Here is a 19,719-nt window from a genome sequence, read left to right on the forward strand (position 1 = left end):
ATGTTCAAATTGAAATCTACTAACGGCAAGCTATGTTCGCGTGCAAAACAAAAATATATGTCTTTTGCACACGGCCTTTGCATAACATATTTCTGTCACCCATTTACTATCTAAATATCATGGCGGTAGGCAGTCATATAATGTAATGTTACGTGAAGTATAAGATAGCACCAATAATTAAGCAAACACACCAATTCCTACAATTACAGTTCAGCCTTGTTATTTATCAATAGAAGTCTTTGACCTTTATTTGTACCAATACAACATCCAAATTTCATGTTACGTATTACATTAACATTTTGGATTTCATTATTATCAGATACATTATTTCAGTGCTTACGTACTAAAAACTATATACATCGGTGTTCATGTGCAAAGATACAATTCACATAGATATTTTCACTGTAATTTTTCTGAATTTCATTATTATTCCCTTACATGTCTAGTGTAACCAATATTTAATCAATAATGAATATGATATGATAAGAGACAGACCAAAAGTCGTGTTCATTAAATACATCTATTATTTGTTCTGGATTCTTTCGTTCTTTCTTTTAACCTTTAAAAGAATTGATTTCATCAATTTATCCAGAACTATATTTTATAATTGAATCTTTGTCTTGAAAACGATACTATTGTTTTCCTAAAACAGATCAATATCGATTTTTACTTAAATTATCTTTAATATCTCGAACGTGTGTGTATTAGTAACATTAGAATATCATTCTTAATGCCTACTGAAACTAAAAAATGTGTTAGTTTACCTCGTCAAAATGTGTTATGTATTTTGAACCAATAATACCAGTTAGATCTCTAGATCAGGAAATACAATCACTGGAACAGTAAAAACATTTCGATTTTTGTGACAATATGTAATATTGATTTATGCCACTATGTTATATCGTTATTACTATGCCAGACTAACAACATATGTTATATTATACATTTATTGCCCTGACGGTAGGGAGACATGACGCTTTGTTTACCCAAGGCATGTCATATTTCCCGAGGGCGTAGCCCGAGGGAAATATGACTTGCCGCGGGCAAACTAAGCGTCATGGCTCCCTACCGTCAGGGCAGTATTGTTTATTACCATCAAATAAAGTTTTTCTCGCGCTAAAATACAAGTTAATGGCTAGACTTTAAGTTGTTTGCCCAAAACACTGTTGCCGTGTTGGGCTAACGTTGCAGATATAGTTAACTTTCAGCCCAAATCAACTCTCTTTAGCATGTTACATCATACAAACATTATATGGAGTGTAATTGTGTTATCTGTATCCTTTATCATAAGAATATTAATACATTTCCACGGACGAAAGCGTCGTCTGCAATCCATTTTATTTGTTATCGGAATACCTCGGAGAGTTCGGTTACACGAACGATAACTCTTGCTAAACGTACGAGGGGCTCCGCATGGGGGAAACATGATTTTTGAACATGACGTTCAGCGGGATACACGATGTTTTGTCGCCCTCACACGTGACGTCTCTCGACCAATCAGCGGCTGTGACTCATCGGTGAGGTATAATAATAATCCCTCGCAAATGCCTTTCAATATTGTGTCTGGTATATTATCAAGAATCTTGAAAATATTGTTCGCCATACGGTATTTACCTCAATAAACTGGTATAGTTTGAAAAACTGTTTTTGGTTGACAAAGTTGCCTCATCTAAGATGTACGGATTCATATAAGAATGAGAAATTTTAGAATACAAATTTGAATTTTAAATTATACATTATTTTATGTGAATAATTATGTGTAAAACCCAACCTGTCTAGATCCGGATTGGGTCATATGCAGAAGAAATGAGATCAAAGAAATTAAGTGTGTTTTTAATGTAATGTTACCAGTATAATTTAACCGCATGCTGAAACATGCTCTACTAAAAAACAGTGCTTGTAGGTATTCCTGTTATACATTTTTGGCCACATCTTGTCAATGATTTATTAAAATGAGAAGAAGAAAAGTTTTTTTTCTTATATTTCGATAGTGAATATGACTATGGTATTATTCCGTCACTACATGTATAACTGTGGATGCATGAAAAATTAATGTAAGTTAGCATGATCTTTTTACATAATTACAATATATAATTTAGACAAGAATAACAAATATGTGTGTTTTTTTTTACATAAACGAAAGATGTGTGTAAGAAACTGCAAGCATTATACAATGTAATTGAGCATTAATAAAATTAATATTAAAATTATTTATATTTACGGTAACCTATATATTATTTATATTGATTGTAATGTAAGCGGATCCTGTCAAAGTTAATAATTTTATGAAAATTTTCAGTTTGACCTACAACCTTAGGAATGCGATAATAATCACGCGAGTTTATTGATTAATTACAATCACATTTCATACAAAGACGTCGTTAAAGTTATTTTGGTGTCAAATGCAAAAGGATAAATCATGCGGGTCAAACTTACAGTAGAACAAAATTGAAGTAAGCCTATGTACTCATAAACGCATATTTACCAATTTAATTTACATGAAATAAAAAATTAAAAATAAATGAGTGGTATTAATTTCATCAGTAAACCTTTTTTGAGTAAACATATGTTTAATGTTCAAAACGTTCACAATAATATATAAAATATATGTAGTGGTTAAGTTTGCACCAATTTATCATAGAGTAAATAGGTTATTTGTATAGTTTTCATTTTACAGTTGTGAACAAAGGGTTGTATAGTTTTCATTTTACAGTTGTGAACAAAGGGTCGAACGTTTCCACTAATACATTCACCACATGTGATTTTCCACCTGTAGGTTGTTTTTATTATCAATGCTATTTATCAAATTCAAACTAAAGCGCTATGAACTGTATTTCCAGTAAGGAGGGCAACAGGTGCTTTACACAAGTAGGTCAGTTCAAATGTTTACCTATTAAAAATACATTGGAATCAGCTCTAAACTTTAGAAGAACTATTGAATCATATATCGAGAAGGTTAACCCAATACCAATATACATTTATAGAAAATAATTAAAAAATGGGTTGATAGATAAATTTTTCTGTATAGCATTATCAAATCATTTATTTGGACCATTTAACAATTTCGGATATCATATATTTACTATGTTTATTTAAGTCTCAACTGATGTTTTGCGGACAGAAACTAAAAGAACACTCTAATGAGCTGAAATTAATTTTCAATTAGTTTCCGCTTTGACGATTAAACAAATTCAAACTAATCGTATTGGGATACGGAAACTATACAATCTCTATATATATGCCATCCTACCATCGTGACCAATATCCCCATCTCTTTGATATTGTAGTATGGTTTTAACTAGGTCAGCAATGTTGTCAAAGAAAGAGGTAAACATAATGTTGTCTTACGTTAGTTAGGAATGTCCGAAATCTACCAACTTCAGACACAAATGTATCAAATGTGGTAAATAATTGCATTACACCATGTAGTTAATTTCAGTATATACTTTCAACAATTCAATATATTCCAAACTGAAAGATTTAATTCACCCGACTTCTTTTCATAATAATCGAATGTAACTTTAGTTTACACATTTAGTTTTTTTGAAAGTAAAAGACACGAATGCTGACTAATATAACGAAAGGAAGATCCAATATTTTTTATCCGTGCTAACACGAAAATGAGATTATTCCTACAATCAAATGCACTCGTTTACGTCATTACAGTATTGGAAAGCTTGAAATCCACATTTCAATTCGTGAAAGGTGAAATAATCTAAATACTGTATATCAAGCTTATAAGCGATCTTGAACAGGTTCGCACAACAATGAATTTGCGCAATAACCATGATGACCAATCAAACGATTGCAATTAAAATAGTGTATGATTTAATATTGTAGTTTGACAAGTGTTATTGACATCAACATTAAGTGTAAGGTATTTACTTTTATCGGCATTTCCGAAATCAGGATGAACGCTATACGGATAAACAAAAACACCACCCTGATAGTAGACTTCTAAATCGACGCGTCACTTAGCTATGGAATTATGTCACGTGCCGTGTGGAAATCCATCCGACATTTGGTTAATTTGCATACAAGCGTAGCTTTCCCATGTTGGCTTCTTTTGCACTCAGCACTAAAGTTTCAGGTCCACCATCTTGATTTCACACGATGGAATTTTGCACACGCATTGTCCCCTTTCTTATAAAAGGGGTAACACTCGGATGTGGGATGTATTCCGAGGATACGGTCCAGCAGACATTTAAAGCGATACACTTCAATATGGCTGAAGTTGGAGGTACGTACATGTCGTTCCATTAGTTACTATACTACTACGAAATTTTGAACATTTGGTATATTACAACTTTTAACGTTTTCACGCTCTTCTTAATGCATTTTATCTAAATGTAATCGTGTATAAACTAAATATTAACAAAATTAATCAATTAAGTTAGTTTAGATTCATTGTAATTAATATAGTAAGAATAAATAAATATTTACAAAATAATGAAAACTATAATCCCAACAGTAAAACTATAATGTACAATACTACAGCACAAAAGTCTACACTATAATTATCGCAATTCATTATCGAGATATTGTATATATATTTTTATTGCACAAATAAAACTGGTTTTTTTTTCTTTTGAATAATTATACTTATATATAGTATAGTCAACTTCTTTTTCAATACGTTTCTTTCACATATTTTTTCACAGAGTTTTATAGCTTATAATAGCGTAAAATAAGCACATTTCTACTCGTTATGCAACGTGTTAACATAATGATTAAGTATTGTGTATTTCTAATTCAGCTGGTATGGGTGCTTTCTGCCCTGAGGGCATGTGTAAAGTTGAAGGGGCGTGCAAGTGTGGAGACTTTTGTAAATGTGGCGACGGATGTCAGTGCTCCAACTGCAAAGCTTCATGTAATGTTAACAATATTACTGCATTTAGTTGTTTTTTTTTAGAAATTTCAGTACTTAAACAAATTGCGTTCTCATAAATTAAACATTATTTTCTTTAATGAAGATGAAGATTTATTACATATCACGGTTGATTATACGTGTTAAAATTGGAATACTTTCTTAAAGTGAAACTATAACTTTAACGAAATAAATTGCCTCGATAAATTTGCTATAATAAGAACACAAAATTCACTCATTTTAGGGTGTATGTATTTTATTTACGAGCCTGCAAACGACTCGAATAGTTACAAAGTATTCATGCGAAAAAAGGAAAGGCAAATGATTATCTATCACATGCTTGAGTTGACCTTGTTCTCAAATCTTCTTTAACAGGTGACAGCCTTGTTTGCTCCGATGAATGCATTTCTGGGAAATGTTGCGGAACAAGTGACTGCAAGTGCAACGGCAAGTGCGCATGCCCAAAGTGCAAGTGTAACTGCGCTTCAGGTAAGATAATTGATAACTGTTTTTAATGGGGATGGTGATAGTTGAGTAATTTTCCACGATACTGATTTATAAAGATTTGATTTTAACGTATCTATGACATGGTTCCACCTTTGTTAAACAAAACAAATTTTTTAGTTATTTTGCACTTATGTCAAGAACACATATAAGATAAAAAAAACTTGTGAAACTAATAAATTTAATCTTTTAAAAAACAAAATAAATTTAAATTGTTGAATATTTATTTAGATAAGTATCAAAATATTTAGAACATTTTTCAGAATTTTAGAATGCAATGAAAAAAAATTAATTAAAATGGAGTTACATCATGTATTTAAACTAAACATTCCTATATAACCATTCGTGAAGGGTAATTTCGAGCGTACTATCATAGATACATGCAGTGAAATGAGATTCATGATGCTTCAATTACGAAATTCTCCAACATCTTAAATGACTCTGGTATGTTTCCAATTAATTGCAATAACCCTTCCTTTCGGTTATTTTACATTTGCAAAATTGTGATCATGAAGCATATATGTAAACATGATAAGATAAGTGACAATTTAATTCTACTACCTAAATAACAAAAAAAAACTTTATAATTCACTTTTCCATTGAATATAAGATGTTTTATGTGAATCCTATTTGTGATTTTTTTTTATTTTTTTAAGCCGTGTACTGTTCCAAGTGCTCTGACGGCAAGTGTAGCTGCACTGGTGCCGGATGTTGCAGCAGCAGCTGTAGATGTCCCGGATGTAAAGTCAAGTGTGGATGCTTCCGTAAGTGTGAAACACCCTTAACACCATCATACCTACCAACCACTGATTTAATCACACGTTTCGGGATCGTTCGTCTTCTGATGTGTCTATTTGTTTGTCCGTCAGAATTCGTATAATCTCAATAAGAAATAGTGGTTAAGGGGCAATTCAAAGATATTTGTGACGCAGATTTTACCACTTCATTCATAAATCCCATCATTCTCTGTCATAACATTTATTTACAATTCATTCTTTCATCGTGTAAACATACATTTTCAGCTCAATTGGTATAATTAATCAAATTTATAATTCAGCTGCAAAAGGCGGTTTTTGCCCTGATGGAAGGTGCAAGATCGGACTTGCATGTGAATGTGGAGACGACTGCGCATGCGGTGACGGATGCCAGTGCTCCGTCTGCAAAGCTGGATGCAAATGTGGAGGTAATGTCTTAAACTGAATTCGATAAACCATGACTTTTGAAAACAATTTTGATAATGTGTTATTTATTTATAATGTAAATGGTCGAGATAGTTAGATAGGTGGTTTACAGCCTTTATGAATCAAATTCAAATTTTACTAAATTTTTTTAACAATTTTTTTATTCAATTTCAATTTTATCAACAACACATTACATATACAATACATATACATTCAAACTTATACGCATGCAACCATATCCATTCGTATAGAATTAGACAACTAAACATTAGTATAGGGTTGGATATTTTTATATGCCTTTACTTACTCGCTCACACACATTTATAAAGACAACACATACACAATGGGGGAGGGGGGGAGCTATATTAATTTGCAGACTCCGACTAGGTGGTTCACTGTTCACATGGTTAAATAGTTAACAGTTTGAACATGGAGTTTATTTAGCAGCACAAAAAGGTTTCATTTTATATTATATAAGAATTCCGTGTAGTTATGTACATATATATATGTCTCGAATATAGATGCAAGTATATATATATCCTAAGTTTTATTTTGATACAAGTTTATCTCAAGTTTTACTCGTCATTAATGTTATAATTGTTGTAGGTTTAAAGAAGAACTGTTTAATCAATAGTAAAATAAGGTTATCTACTATCAAATCAGCATCATGAGAACTGAATTTTGATAGTTCAAAAGAAATTCACTTCAATATGGAAATAAGCGAAAACTTCAACACTGGCTAATTATAACGGAGTTTAGTTGAACGTTGGCCAATTCAAATTAGTAAAACAAAACTACATCATAGAGATATTAAGATCATATGTTAAGTCGGTTTTCAAGATTATTTTGTAGCTCAATGTTGTTATGGTAAGCCTTATGCTTAACTATCATCTGCTTATGAGCTTTAAGTTCAAATTGTATATGATTTTTTAAACTTATTAAATTGATATCTTTTTCTAAACATTTCATTTTAAACAATTGCTTAATCAATAGTAAAATAAGGTTATCTACTATCAAGTCTGCATCACAAAAACTGAATTTTCCAAATATAAATTCTTGTTTAATAAAATCAACAAAAATGTTATTAGCATTAAGTATTGCTATTTTTACAATGGACTTGTGAAATAGCATACAACGTCCTTAACCTTTTTAACTGCCTGTATACATATTATCAATCCTTTATTTTCCAGGTGCCAATACTGTATGCTCGGTGAACTGCCAGTCCGGAAAATGTTGTGGAACTAGTGCTTGTCGTTGCAGATGCAATTCTAATGGTTAGTTTCTACATTTTTTGTGACCCCATATTCACATAAAAGCTTAAAATCTGGTGTAATACTTCACTTCTTTCAAGAAGTTTTCTATAACTTACGTTGAAGTTTTGCCAAATTGTTAATATTATTCTCCTGTGATTTAAGAATACTGTCTTATTTATGCCTTATTTGGGTATGTTTTCAGCCGTTTACTGCTCCAAGTGTCCCGGTGGGAAATGCGGATGTACTGGAGCCGGATGTTGCACCAGCAAGTGTATGTGCCCCGGATGTAAACCCATCACGGGTAAGTTCAAATAAAATATTTTTCCCTTAAAAATTACTTTTGTCAATATGCAACAGTTATTGCACTGCAATGATAGGTGATGAAATAGGTGACAAAATACATTTTAAAGCTTTGTTAAGTTTTGATTACTTCAATCAAGAGAAAAGCTAATTTAATTCCTATAAACGCTGATTGGTGACATTATCAATTCAACTCTAATGTTGTCTGGAAGTTTGTGTATGTCACTATAGCCTTGGTGATCAATTAAATGACGAGATTAGTGTTGTTCTATTAAATTGGGTGGTATTTTCAATATGCAACAGTTATTGCATTGCAATGATAGGTGATAAGATAGGTGACAAAATACATTTTAAAGCTTTGTTAAGTTTGGATTACTTCAATCAAGAGAAGAGTTAATTTAATTTATTGTGTATAACAATATTTTATTTAACAAGCTTAAAAAACATGTTATGTTTTGTAAATCAGGCGTGTGCTCTGTGAACTGCATGACTGGCCAATGCTGCGGTAAGCGGTCCTGCCGTTGCAGCGGAAAGTGCGCATGCCCGAGATGTAGATGCAGCTGCTCATCCAGTAAGTTTCTTTAACAATTATTTGAAGCTATAGTACACAATACTAATTCTCAAAGAATCTGGTGAAATGTTTAATCATGAAAATAGGTTTTTAACAAACTTCATTCAATAGTTTCGTTTTACCATTCAATATTGTAAAAAAGAAATGTATTCTTGCTATTTTTATTTAATTACTTAAAATTACAGATTTCTGTAAATGAATGGTTTACCATTTTTTTATCAACTGCAATGTACATACAAATGAAGGTTTCTTTTTTTTATTTATATTTTTATTAAATTTGGTAAAAAAAATCTTGCAACATATTCCTTGTTTTAATAATTGTTTTGTTTCTCTCGATACAGGGAGATGTTGCTGTGGTAATGGATGCATGGGACCCAATTCCTGTAACTGTAATGGCGGTTGTTCCTGTAAACGCTGATTGGTGCCGTTATCAATTCAACCCTAATGTTGTTTGGAAGTTCGTGTATGTCACTATACCCTTGGTAGTCGATGATCAGTTAGCTGACGTGATTAGTGTTGTTCTATATAATTTGGTGGTATGGATATCATAACTAAACATATATTGTGTTATGGATTTTATTCATATAAATTATACAAATAAATTATATTTCATCGCTATTTCCATTCGTTTGTTATGTATCTCCAGGTATGTGTCTTCATATCGAAAAATTGTATTTGAGTATTTTCAAAGGTATGGTTTGAATCCTTTTGCCAACAAGCAATAGAGCGCAACTTTGAACAAGCTTACTTTTTACTGAGAATATGTATGCACTTCAGATACATCTTAAGAAGAAATCTTAGTTTGATCTACAGTGTTTAGGTGGAAACCACGTCGAATACTGAGAGAAAAAATGTTGCAAGTTTAGGACGATTATGAAGGCAACTGCAATTACATACAATCGATATACATATTGGTTGCATTAAGGGTGTACTCGATATTTGAATTGCAACAATTTCATCACTACAATACAGGTTTGAAAAATTTGAATGATCGGAGGGCGGCCAAACGGGGCACACACCATACATAGTCCTTTCGAGAATTCCTTATAAAACACAAACAATATGAAACACTAGATGTTTTGCTAGAAAATTCCATGAGTAAACAGTTGCGTTTCGAAACGAATTTCCTTGAAATCATTTACATAGATATGACACAAAATTATGATACATTTATCACCTAATTAAGAAAAATGATGTATAATAAATTAATGACTGACAAAAATAATAATAGACACATCATTATAATAGCAAATCGATACAATGCATGTTTCAAAATGAAATACCTTTTGTTTTGCAATGATAAGCGTAAGACGTTCCTTGTAAATGGAGGCACCGTTATAAATTAAAAAGCAGAAATAAACGTGAAAATATTTAAGAAAAAACAAAATAACTAATAACTTTACAGAAAGTCAATGAATTTCTTTCATTTTCATGTCAAAACTAGAATATCGTTTGTTTGTTGTTGTTTTTTTGGTTTTATTTGTATAATTTATCATGCACAGCTCTAAATTCCGAAAAATGATTTTCTGGTATTTAACAACACAATAATTACGCTAATTTAAATCCTCGCTAATAAACCATAATTTACAGTTTAAAGCATTTGAGTTAAAGATGCTCTATCGCTGACGAATGGTATTTTTTCTATAAAAATATGAGCAGACGAATAAGTATTTTTCTTCAGATACAAAAGGTACTTACTTTACACCATCACCACCACTGAAAAGGTTGAGCTTCTAATTTTGCTTCAAGATTAAAATATCAAAATAATTAATTGTATTCCGGAAAAAATCTGTGGTACTTTGTCCTACATGGAATGAAGCACTGATTGCGCATGCACCAAAAGCAAAATAAAATATTTGATATTATTTTTGTGTTAATTAGACACATATATACACAATTAAACACCAATTACTGTTGAAATGATGAGTGTCGTTTATGCTCTGCTGGCGGTAGAGCATGTCTATAATTTGACTGTATATTTACAGTATCAACATTTGGTTTGTTCATTTTCAAAATTAGCAAAATTCATGTTTTTGATCATTTTCATTTTTAAAGACACATAGAATTAAAAATGGTTTTGCTAATTTAATAGAAAGTCATAGTACATATTATATTTTAATTTCTACATTTGTTGCCTGGTGATAATTTCCTAACCTATTTATATATGCATGTATATCAAATGTTTTAATCTCATCTGTTATAACTACCGCACAGTATTTGTTTGTCACTTTTCAAGGCGGAAAAGCATTGCAATGTAACAGCATATTTAAACGTCTTTCTATTTTCGGTAAAATGAATTCATCGGAACAGTTATTTGTTTATTTTTAATTATTATTCAGAAGTTGCTTTACTGAAATATAATTAAGTTTCTGAATAATAATTATTGCTTTAAGCAATTGACATTCCGTTAAACTGCCAATTAAAAAATAAACACGTTAATTATTCCTTAAAATGTCCTTAATGTTTCTCTTTTAACTTTAATCACATATTTAACAATTTTTTCGTTGTCTGTATGCAAAATTAAGCTTTCTGGTTTTTTCTTTCATACCTATACCTTCTTTATTCAAGCGAAAACCATTATGTTTCATATGGAATTCGTAATCATGGGATCATAAGGGTTTTTAAAAATCTTATAACTAGAGTACATATTCACAATCCATTTTTTCGAATTTCATTCTTTGTGATTTTTTTGTGCAGTACTATATTCTTTATTTCTGTTCACACTATGTATATATGATGATTACATAAATTAAATATCTTTAAAAAATACATGTATTTTTCCAAACAATTTATGCTTAGATTTCCATTGATGGCATATAAGATAATGATAAAAAGTAAAACAAGATTGTCAGCAATAGAGAGCCTTATATGTTTTAAAGAATGCTATACATGCCTTCAGAGGTGACAAAATTCTAACAGCTATGAATAAGAAATTCACCTCTTAATTTCCACTACGGCAAATTAAGTAGACACTTACTTATTGTCTGGATCATTCTTCTACAAACAATATTTCTTTCATTGTAAAATAAACAATAATAATGATATTTTTGTTAGCCTGCATACTGTGATAGAAGTAGCATCAACAGATATTTTACGTATCAAATTTTGACCTAGGTTTTGAGCACACGTCTTTTGCACACGACCCTATGCGGATCTAAATATTCAGGATTGCACACGACTCGTAGTTCGTGTGTATCATTTGATTACACAATCCTATATTATCCATTTGTGTTTTTGTTGATAATTCTACATAAAAACAAGATCAAAGAAATCATAATTTGAGTTACAAAAGTATTTGGTGCATATGCAAACTTTAATTCCATCTCCATTTATAACATTATTTATAGCACATGGCATTATTTGTTTACTTATTCAATAGTATATTGAAAAGAAAGGGCTGGCATATATATAGAGCATGAAACGATTATTATCGTATTAGTATTGAAAGCAATACGTTGAGACGCAGTAACCTCTTTATCCATGTTTTTATTATATAGTGAATGTGTTGACGTGTTTACAAAAACTGTAAATATAAATGCTTACAGTACTCAGAGCTCCCTATTTTACACAGGTTAACCAAACGATCAAAGTTGAGTAAGTATCAATCATGCAATACCGCCTTTTGTCAACGGACCACGTGTCAAAATCGTCCACCGATGACGAACTTACGTTCAGTGAACGAGGGTTCCTCTGTGTGTTTGACTTGGTACGTCCTCAAATGAGTCTGACTGTTAATGAACGTAAACAAAAAAGGAACTAATAAAACCAGTTAAATCGATAACCCTAAGTGTATATCATTGTACATGTCTTTTCAATGATGTTATTTCGGCTTAAAATATCAATAATGTGAAACTTCTAATAAAATAGAAGTGCTACAAAAAACCATGTATTATTGCGCAAATAAATTCGTCATTGTTTGTAGTTTAGTTATGCTTATTTTTTTCTTCTTTTCTATTCTGTTTGTTGTTTGCAATTGTTTATTCTATTAATGCCTAATGACATATAAAACAAGATTGTCGTATATAGTTATTTTTATTTTATTCTTACGACGTTGTAACATGGGAAGTAATTGTAGTTGTAAATGGATAAGAGAATCTGGCTATGTTTAATGAAGATTTGAAGAAAATTAACTAGCGTTTGTGCATTACCTACTAATGATTAACATTATAAGAAGAATTAAGTTGTTAGCTATTCCTAACTATAGGATGTTCTGTCAATACAAAAGCAAATAAACAATGTTATGTATACCTATTATTTTAACAGTAATAATTCAATTGATAACAGCTAGTTATAAATCCTTGATAACAGTTATGAGTATTGTCTGTAGACCAGATACAGCAGTAAAACTGGACCAAATAGAACCATTATGTTTACATTGGGTTTTTTTTCTGGGTTATTATGTGTTACAAGAAAGCGAATCACATTTTCACCCACGTTTTGTGCACACGTCTTAATTCGCCTTCCATTTGCACACGGCCCTACGTAAATCTGTTAAATCATCATTGCACACTACCCTTAGCTTATGTGTGTCACATGATTATCACACATACTAAACGCAATTATATAATAAACTTATTTTTCGTATACATTAAAATAAATAGATATATGTAATAAAATTTACATTATTGAAATTCAAAAGCGAAACTCCTAACAATTAATCAAATTGAAAACTAAATTGCTTTTCAGTCATAGACAATATGTAGATCATGTAACTTTTGCTATTTTCAGAAAAATACAAGCACAAAAACATATATTGATTTTGAAATTCATAAAAAGAGTCAATGAATTTGTATCAATTTGAAGGCAATAAAAGTTGAGGCAAATATGTCAACCGAATACGTTTATCTAGAATCATAATTGTTTTTAAGAAGTTAAAATTTAATGTCGATTCACGAATGAAAATATATGATTATTCAATTATTTATTAGAATTCTTAAAATCTTGAAAGAATAGATCTCAATTATGAGGTCACCTGATTGCGATTATTTATTAAAACAAAATAACTATGAAAACAACAATGAGTTTAAGTAACTATTCACAACATTTGGTACTTCAATAAACATGTCTACGTTATGTATTCCTAAAATGTAAAAGACTACACATTTAACAAATATTGTTTAATAATAAATATGCTTAGCAACTATACATGGCCCAATTAGTAGCATTGACCGATATTGAAGAGTTTTCGATTCACATAATACGGGGAAGCACCGCCCTCACTGACTATTTAATGGATGTATCTCTTAGCAATAAAAGTATGTGACACTATCAATGTTAATCGTGCTGGTTTCTCAATCCCTCCAGTTGCACACGGTCCTATGTTTCTCAAATTGACCTTCCTGTATGTTTTGCACGAAGCACACATTGCCCACGTCCACCATCTAGATACAAAAGATGGACATTTGCACACGTATTTTCACATTTCCTATAAAAGGAACACCACGCGACGTTTAGGTATATTCTGAAGTTGTGGTAAAGCAGACGTTCCAAGAAGATTCAAAAAGACTTCATAGACTCCAATATGTCTGAAACCGAAGGTATGTTGTCCATTTACTTATATCTAATTGCTACCACCATAAAATACACTCAAAATTTAGAGTCATTAAATAAATTAAACCTTTGTTTTGTTCATTATCTATATATAATGTGAACAAATACATGTTTTACTAAACTTAACAAATAAGTATTTGTATTGTTGCAGTATTGACTGATTATTTCAGAACGAAACTGCTTAAACTAATGCCGATAAAAATGTTGTTTATAATTTATCTTTATATATATATGTATATATTCTATTTGTTTTTATTTTGTTCTGTGGGTTTTTTTGTTTGTTTGTTTTTTTTTGTTTTTTTTGGGGGGGGGGGTCTTTCTTTCTTTTTTGTGTGTGTGTGTTTTTTTTGGGGTTTTTTTTTTGTTGGTTTTTTTTCTTACTGTGTTTTTTTTTATTGCTGTAATGTTTGTGAATTATTTGACACTTATTTAAGAATGCTTGATTCAAAATAACATATAGCAAATACATTAATCCCATAACTACTCATCCATATACATATATACATAATTTTGTGAAAAAAGACCGGTTTAAAGTAAAAGAAAATATTACTTGCAGAAGCTAGAATTCCTCTTTAACTACATGTACAAACGATTTATACGGCAATTTTTTCTGTAGCTGTGTTGTGTGCCAAGTGTACCGACGGAGAGTGTGACTGTTCTGGTGACGATTGTTGTAGCGGCAACTGTAGATGTTCTGGATGCAAGGTTAAATGTCCACCCTTCTGTAAGTATCTGCATATGTTAATAACGCTATAACAGAAATGTATAGAAAGAGATCCCATTAAAACAAATGCTTCATATTACCCTTTGTAATTTATATTTCAATACAAGACATGAAAACATCTTTAAAAGATAGGACTTTTTTTGTTATTTTCATTTCAGCTGGAAAGGGCGCTACTTGCCCTGACGGCATCTGTTCGGTCGGACAGAAGTGTCAGTGTAGGGACTCCTGCGCGTGCGGTGACAATTGTCAGTGCCCTAACTGTAAGGCAGGATGCAAATGCGCAGGTAATCATTACGCCTTTTTTCAAAACTGAAACTTCGGTGAATTTTAACGACACACGATTATTTTTGATACAATGATTTCCGACTACGAACGCAAAAATGATACAACTTTAAATAGGTCCTTCACAAAAAATGAAAAATTAATTGAAAACTTACTATATACTGATAACTTAATTCTCGGTTTCACAGTTTATAGTATTACTTTGAGTAATAACAGTGCTAAGGTGATTGGTCTTAGTCAAGTAAAATATTTCGATTAATTCGTTGATAAAAAGATTATTCATTCAATTTTATCTATGTGTTAAAACTGTTTGCATTATTTATCAGGCGCTAACTTTGTGTGCTCTGAAGAATGCATGTCTGGAAAATGTTGCGGAACCAGCGACTGTCAGTGCAACGGCAAGTGCGCATGCCCAAAGTGTAACTGCGCTTCAGGTAACGGCAAAGATTATTGTTTTTTTTTTTTTTAAATATCCTGACACAGATTTGACTTTGTTAAAAACCTCATCGCAATTGTTTCTGTAAGTTATGATAAGTTCTATAATTCCCTTTTATGTTTAAATAATGCGTGTTTCCACGACTTCTCTCATTGACAAATCTCCGTGTTTTAAACAGGATTTTTTAACATAATACACACAAAAAAACCAGAAAATAGAAAAGCAACATTTGGTAACACATAAGCTTTGGTGTTTGATTTGGATTGAAACAAAGAGTAAAGCTGTAAAATGTGTTTTATTTTATGAAACAGTTGTGTATTGTGCCAAGTGTCCACGTGGTAGGTGCGGATGTACCGGATCCGGATGTTGTTCCAGCAGCTGTAGATGCCCCGGATGTAAGGTTGACTGTGGATGCTTCCGTAAGTTTGTTGCAATTGTAACGGCATCTAACCAACTTAGAGGGCATGATTTGATGTCACTAGTGAGATGTAGCATTTAACATAGCGAACATCATTTCATTCAAGTCTATGGTGGTAGAAGACATTAAGAAGTGAATATGATTAATTTCAAATTTGTCAGTAAATAAATCTTTACTTAATTAGGTAATAAATGACTAGTTCCACAAGAAATTGTAAGGAAGTGTGGTACTAGATTAATTTTAACAATATTCTAAATATTATGTGCTAATAAGGTATATCTAGTGGTTTAATACTTACTAAAACAACGTGCAGAATTAATCTGCCACCTGCATATAAGATAAGAAGTAGACAACACGATGATAACATACCCGTTACATGTGTAAATGTCCGTCGTATACGTGTTGAATATTTTAATTTTAAGTTAATGCATTTCAATAATATTTTCTAATTCAGCGGCGAAAGGTGGTTCATGCCCCGATGGGAAGTGCAAGGTCGGACTTGCATGTGATTGTGGAGACGACTGCGCATGTGACGACGGATGTCAATGCTCCGTCTGCAAAGCTGGATGCAAATGTGGAGGTAATTCTGAAGTTGTTTTACTTTCAGATGTTTCTAATTACATGTATTTTATAACGTAGCAATACCTCTGATTTGAAAACATTTCTAGAAATTAACAAAACTTGTATGTGTACTACAAATTACACAAAAGTATTCGCAAATTCAACTTTGCATTGCACTATTTCCTAAAGTAGATATACATATAATATGTTGTTCTGATTTTGACCTCATCCTCTATTTGCCAGGCACCAACAGTGTCTGCTCCGCTAACTGCAATGCAGGAAAATGTTGTGGAACAAGCGCATGTCGTTGCAAATGCAATTCTGATGGTGAGTGATTTGATTACGGAAAGGGGATTTTAAATAGAACAATAGTAATTAAATCTTAACTTTTATTAAAATAACATTGAAATTTGTACAACCTTATTCTCGAGTTTCTCCATTATTTCATTGATTATTTTAAATAGATGATACGTCACTACGTATGTCTTATTTTGGGTTTTTAACAGTTGTATACTGCGCCAAGTGTTCGGGCGGTAAGTGTGGATGTACCGGATCCGGATGTTGTACAAGTAACTGCATGTGTCCTGGATGCAAAACCAACTGTGGTAAGTTTAGATAATATTTCAACATTTAATTCTTTATTCAGATTTAAATCAGCTAATCAGTCTCTTATTAGGTAAAACGTAATTGCCCCTAATTCATTTCTAATTAAACACGTGTGATAATAACACAAGTGATAATTATTGCATGCGTTTGACGTAACGGTTCTTAATGATATTAACATGTTCGTCCTAGAAACATGTAAAATACGACTTTAACAAAGTATTGAGACTTATGGACTAATACCGTAGTTAATAATTCATATACAGTTGCGACTTGTGTTGACGGGATTTGTCAGATGGGACTGGAGTGTGGATGTGGCTGCAAGTGTAGCGGCGCATGCCAGTGTCCTTCCTGCACCGGTGGCTGCAAATGTGGAGGTAATTTAATTAAAATTCAAATATGCAATAAGCATATTAATTGTCTTTTCATGCCTGTCAAATCTCTAGTTTAATTATAACATTTTGGGAAAACTATAGGATGATTTTGCAAGAATTATCTTTTTCTGAACTTGAGTAACTTTTTTAAAATGTTCTGTATTTTTCCATAAATAATGGTTTATTTAGCTAGCCATTCAGGTGAAGATTCGCTGATATCTTTGTTTCTGATTGTTTTAGGTGCCAACTTCGTGTGTTCCGTGGACTGCATGACAGGAAGGTGTTGTGGAAGAAGTGGCTGTCGTTGCAGCGGAAAGTGCGCATGTCCGAGGTGCAGATGTAACTGTGTTTCAGGTAATTATCTGAAATGTAATATGTAAACATAAATATCATACCAATATGTTAGATTTACATGTATCGTGATAGAACGATGTTTTTACGTGCACTGAAATGATGTTTTACAAATATGAAACGAAATAGCAATGTTCATTGAAATATATACTACTATCACAAGCATTGTTTTCTTTTGTTATAGTGTTCAGATAAATTAGACGTTATTTACAATAGCAGACATAGATGTACATATGTATGTAAAAGACAGGTACTAGTTATTATTTTGTCATTACAGGGAGATGTTGCTGTGGTGTTGGATGCACGGGACCTAATTCCTGTAACTGTACAGGTGGCTGTACCTGTAAACAGTGATCAATGACACAATGATAAAATGTTCCAAGCTGTTTTCAAGCTGTGCATTTATTTTACTATACAGACGTTTTTGTCGGTGTTAATTATCCAAGGACCATAATCTATGTAACTTAAATAACAATATTATATCAATCGATATTTTGGACAAACAACAAATGTAACAGGAACACTCATTATGTCACTATTGTCTTGTGCTTTTGTCAATCTTATTGATGTACAAGTGTGAAAATAAACTATATTATCATCACTATTTCTGTTTGATTTAGGTTTGTTTTACTGTGTACCCTTTGATATATAAAATATGTGTCAATAATCTACAATTTGGATGATTGAAGAACGAATCTTTGTATGTAAATTGTTAAGACCGTCAAAATATATATTCAGGTCAGAGACTTCAAAAATTACCAACTTCTGGTATTGTATAAGATAGCAATCATTGTGCAAATTATAAAGCATAAGTCGAACAATGCATACAAATAATTTGTTCTTCAAGTCATTGGTTTTAATAACTATACGCCAGAGTATTAACGACTATTCATATATGAAAGATAATCGAGCCGAACGACATTGAACACTAACTCCGTGTATTCATTTGTGTTCCTGATAAATTGTTCATGTAATATTATAAGACTCTTTCATATGTGGATATGATGGATAGGGATATTCTACCCGAGGGTCACAAAATGTAGTAAAACCCGAGGCTTGCCGAACATTTTGTGATCCCGAGGGTAGAACATCAATGTTCTTCATATCCACTTATGAAAGAGTATTTTTCTTTCATATCTCGACGTTTTACTGCAATTTTAATATCCCGCCATTTTCAAATAAATTAGAAGAAATCCACGGCTGAAATAAAAATTAAATATTACGTGATGTTTTCAACAAAAATCCGTTGTTTGCATCTTTTATATTGAAACCAGTCATGTTTGTGAAAAAAAAATGTTAAAATTTTACCGAGGAAATAGAAATTTTGTTGACGCCGTGACTTCACGAGGCTTTATTGCATGGGTAGCCATGCAATACAGCCTCAGGCGGCATGAGTGTATTGCCATAGACCAGCCAGTATTACACCCGTAGGTATGAAAGAAAATGGGATAATAAAAAACTGACCGTAGTGTTATTTCTAAAGCAAGTGCATCTACACTGTTTCAATTTCATCAATACTGCGTTAGTATCGACGATTAATGAAATAGGTAAAGGAAGCAAAACATATAATCAAAGTAGTAGTTTCTTTCATAATTCTTATGAAATTGCTAATTTTGCTGTTGCTCTATGCTAAAATTATAAAACAACTAGATCGTACAAAAAAACGCTGTGACAACACATAAAAGAGAATGTTTATGAAAGCAGGCACGATTTCGCAATGCCTGATGTACCACTAAAACTTCCG

The 19,719-nt window shown here is 31.8% G+C and overlaps 2 protein-coding genes across 2 annotated transcripts; both read left to right on the forward strand.

Annotated features, from left to right (window-relative positions):
• The first annotated feature begins 4,081 nt into the window (after window positions 1-4,081).
• Window positions 4,082-9,294, forward strand: LOC138327327 (keratin-associated protein 5-8-like). The gene is made up of 9 exons (XM_069273346.1): window positions 4,082-4,240; window positions 4,757-4,870; window positions 5,243-5,356; window positions 6,028-6,135; window positions 6,429-6,554; window positions 7,743-7,826; window positions 8,008-8,106; window positions 8,572-8,676; window positions 9,018-9,294. The coding sequence occupies exons 1-9, from the start codon at window positions 4,114-4,116 to the stop codon at window positions 9,092-9,094; spliced, it is 954 nt and encodes a 317-aa protein (XP_069129447.1). The 5' UTR covers window positions 4,082-4,113; the 3' UTR covers window positions 9,095-9,294.
• A 4,763-nt stretch (window positions 9,295-14,057) lies between these two features.
• On the forward strand, window positions 14,058-18,579 carry LOC138327323 (keratin-associated protein 5-4-like). Its single transcript, XM_069273338.1, has 11 exons — window positions 14,058-14,213; window positions 14,843-14,950; window positions 15,109-15,234; window positions 15,559-15,666; window positions 15,980-16,087; window positions 16,541-16,666; window positions 16,891-16,974; window positions 17,154-17,252; window positions 17,517-17,627; window positions 17,865-17,978; window positions 18,253-18,579. The coding sequence occupies exons 1-11, from the start codon at window positions 14,198-14,200 to the stop codon at window positions 18,327-18,329; spliced, it is 1,077 nt and encodes a 358-aa protein (XP_069129439.1). The 5' UTR covers window positions 14,058-14,197; the 3' UTR covers window positions 18,330-18,579.
• Window positions 18,580-19,719: the final 1,140 nt, after the last annotated feature.

The sequence above is a fragment of the Argopecten irradians genome, chromosome 1, assembly GCF_041381155.1.
Source record: "Argopecten irradians isolate NY chromosome 1, Ai_NY, whole genome shotgun sequence".
Lineage (NCBI taxonomy): Eukaryota > Metazoa > Mollusca > Bivalvia > Pectinida > Pectinidae > Argopecten > Argopecten irradians.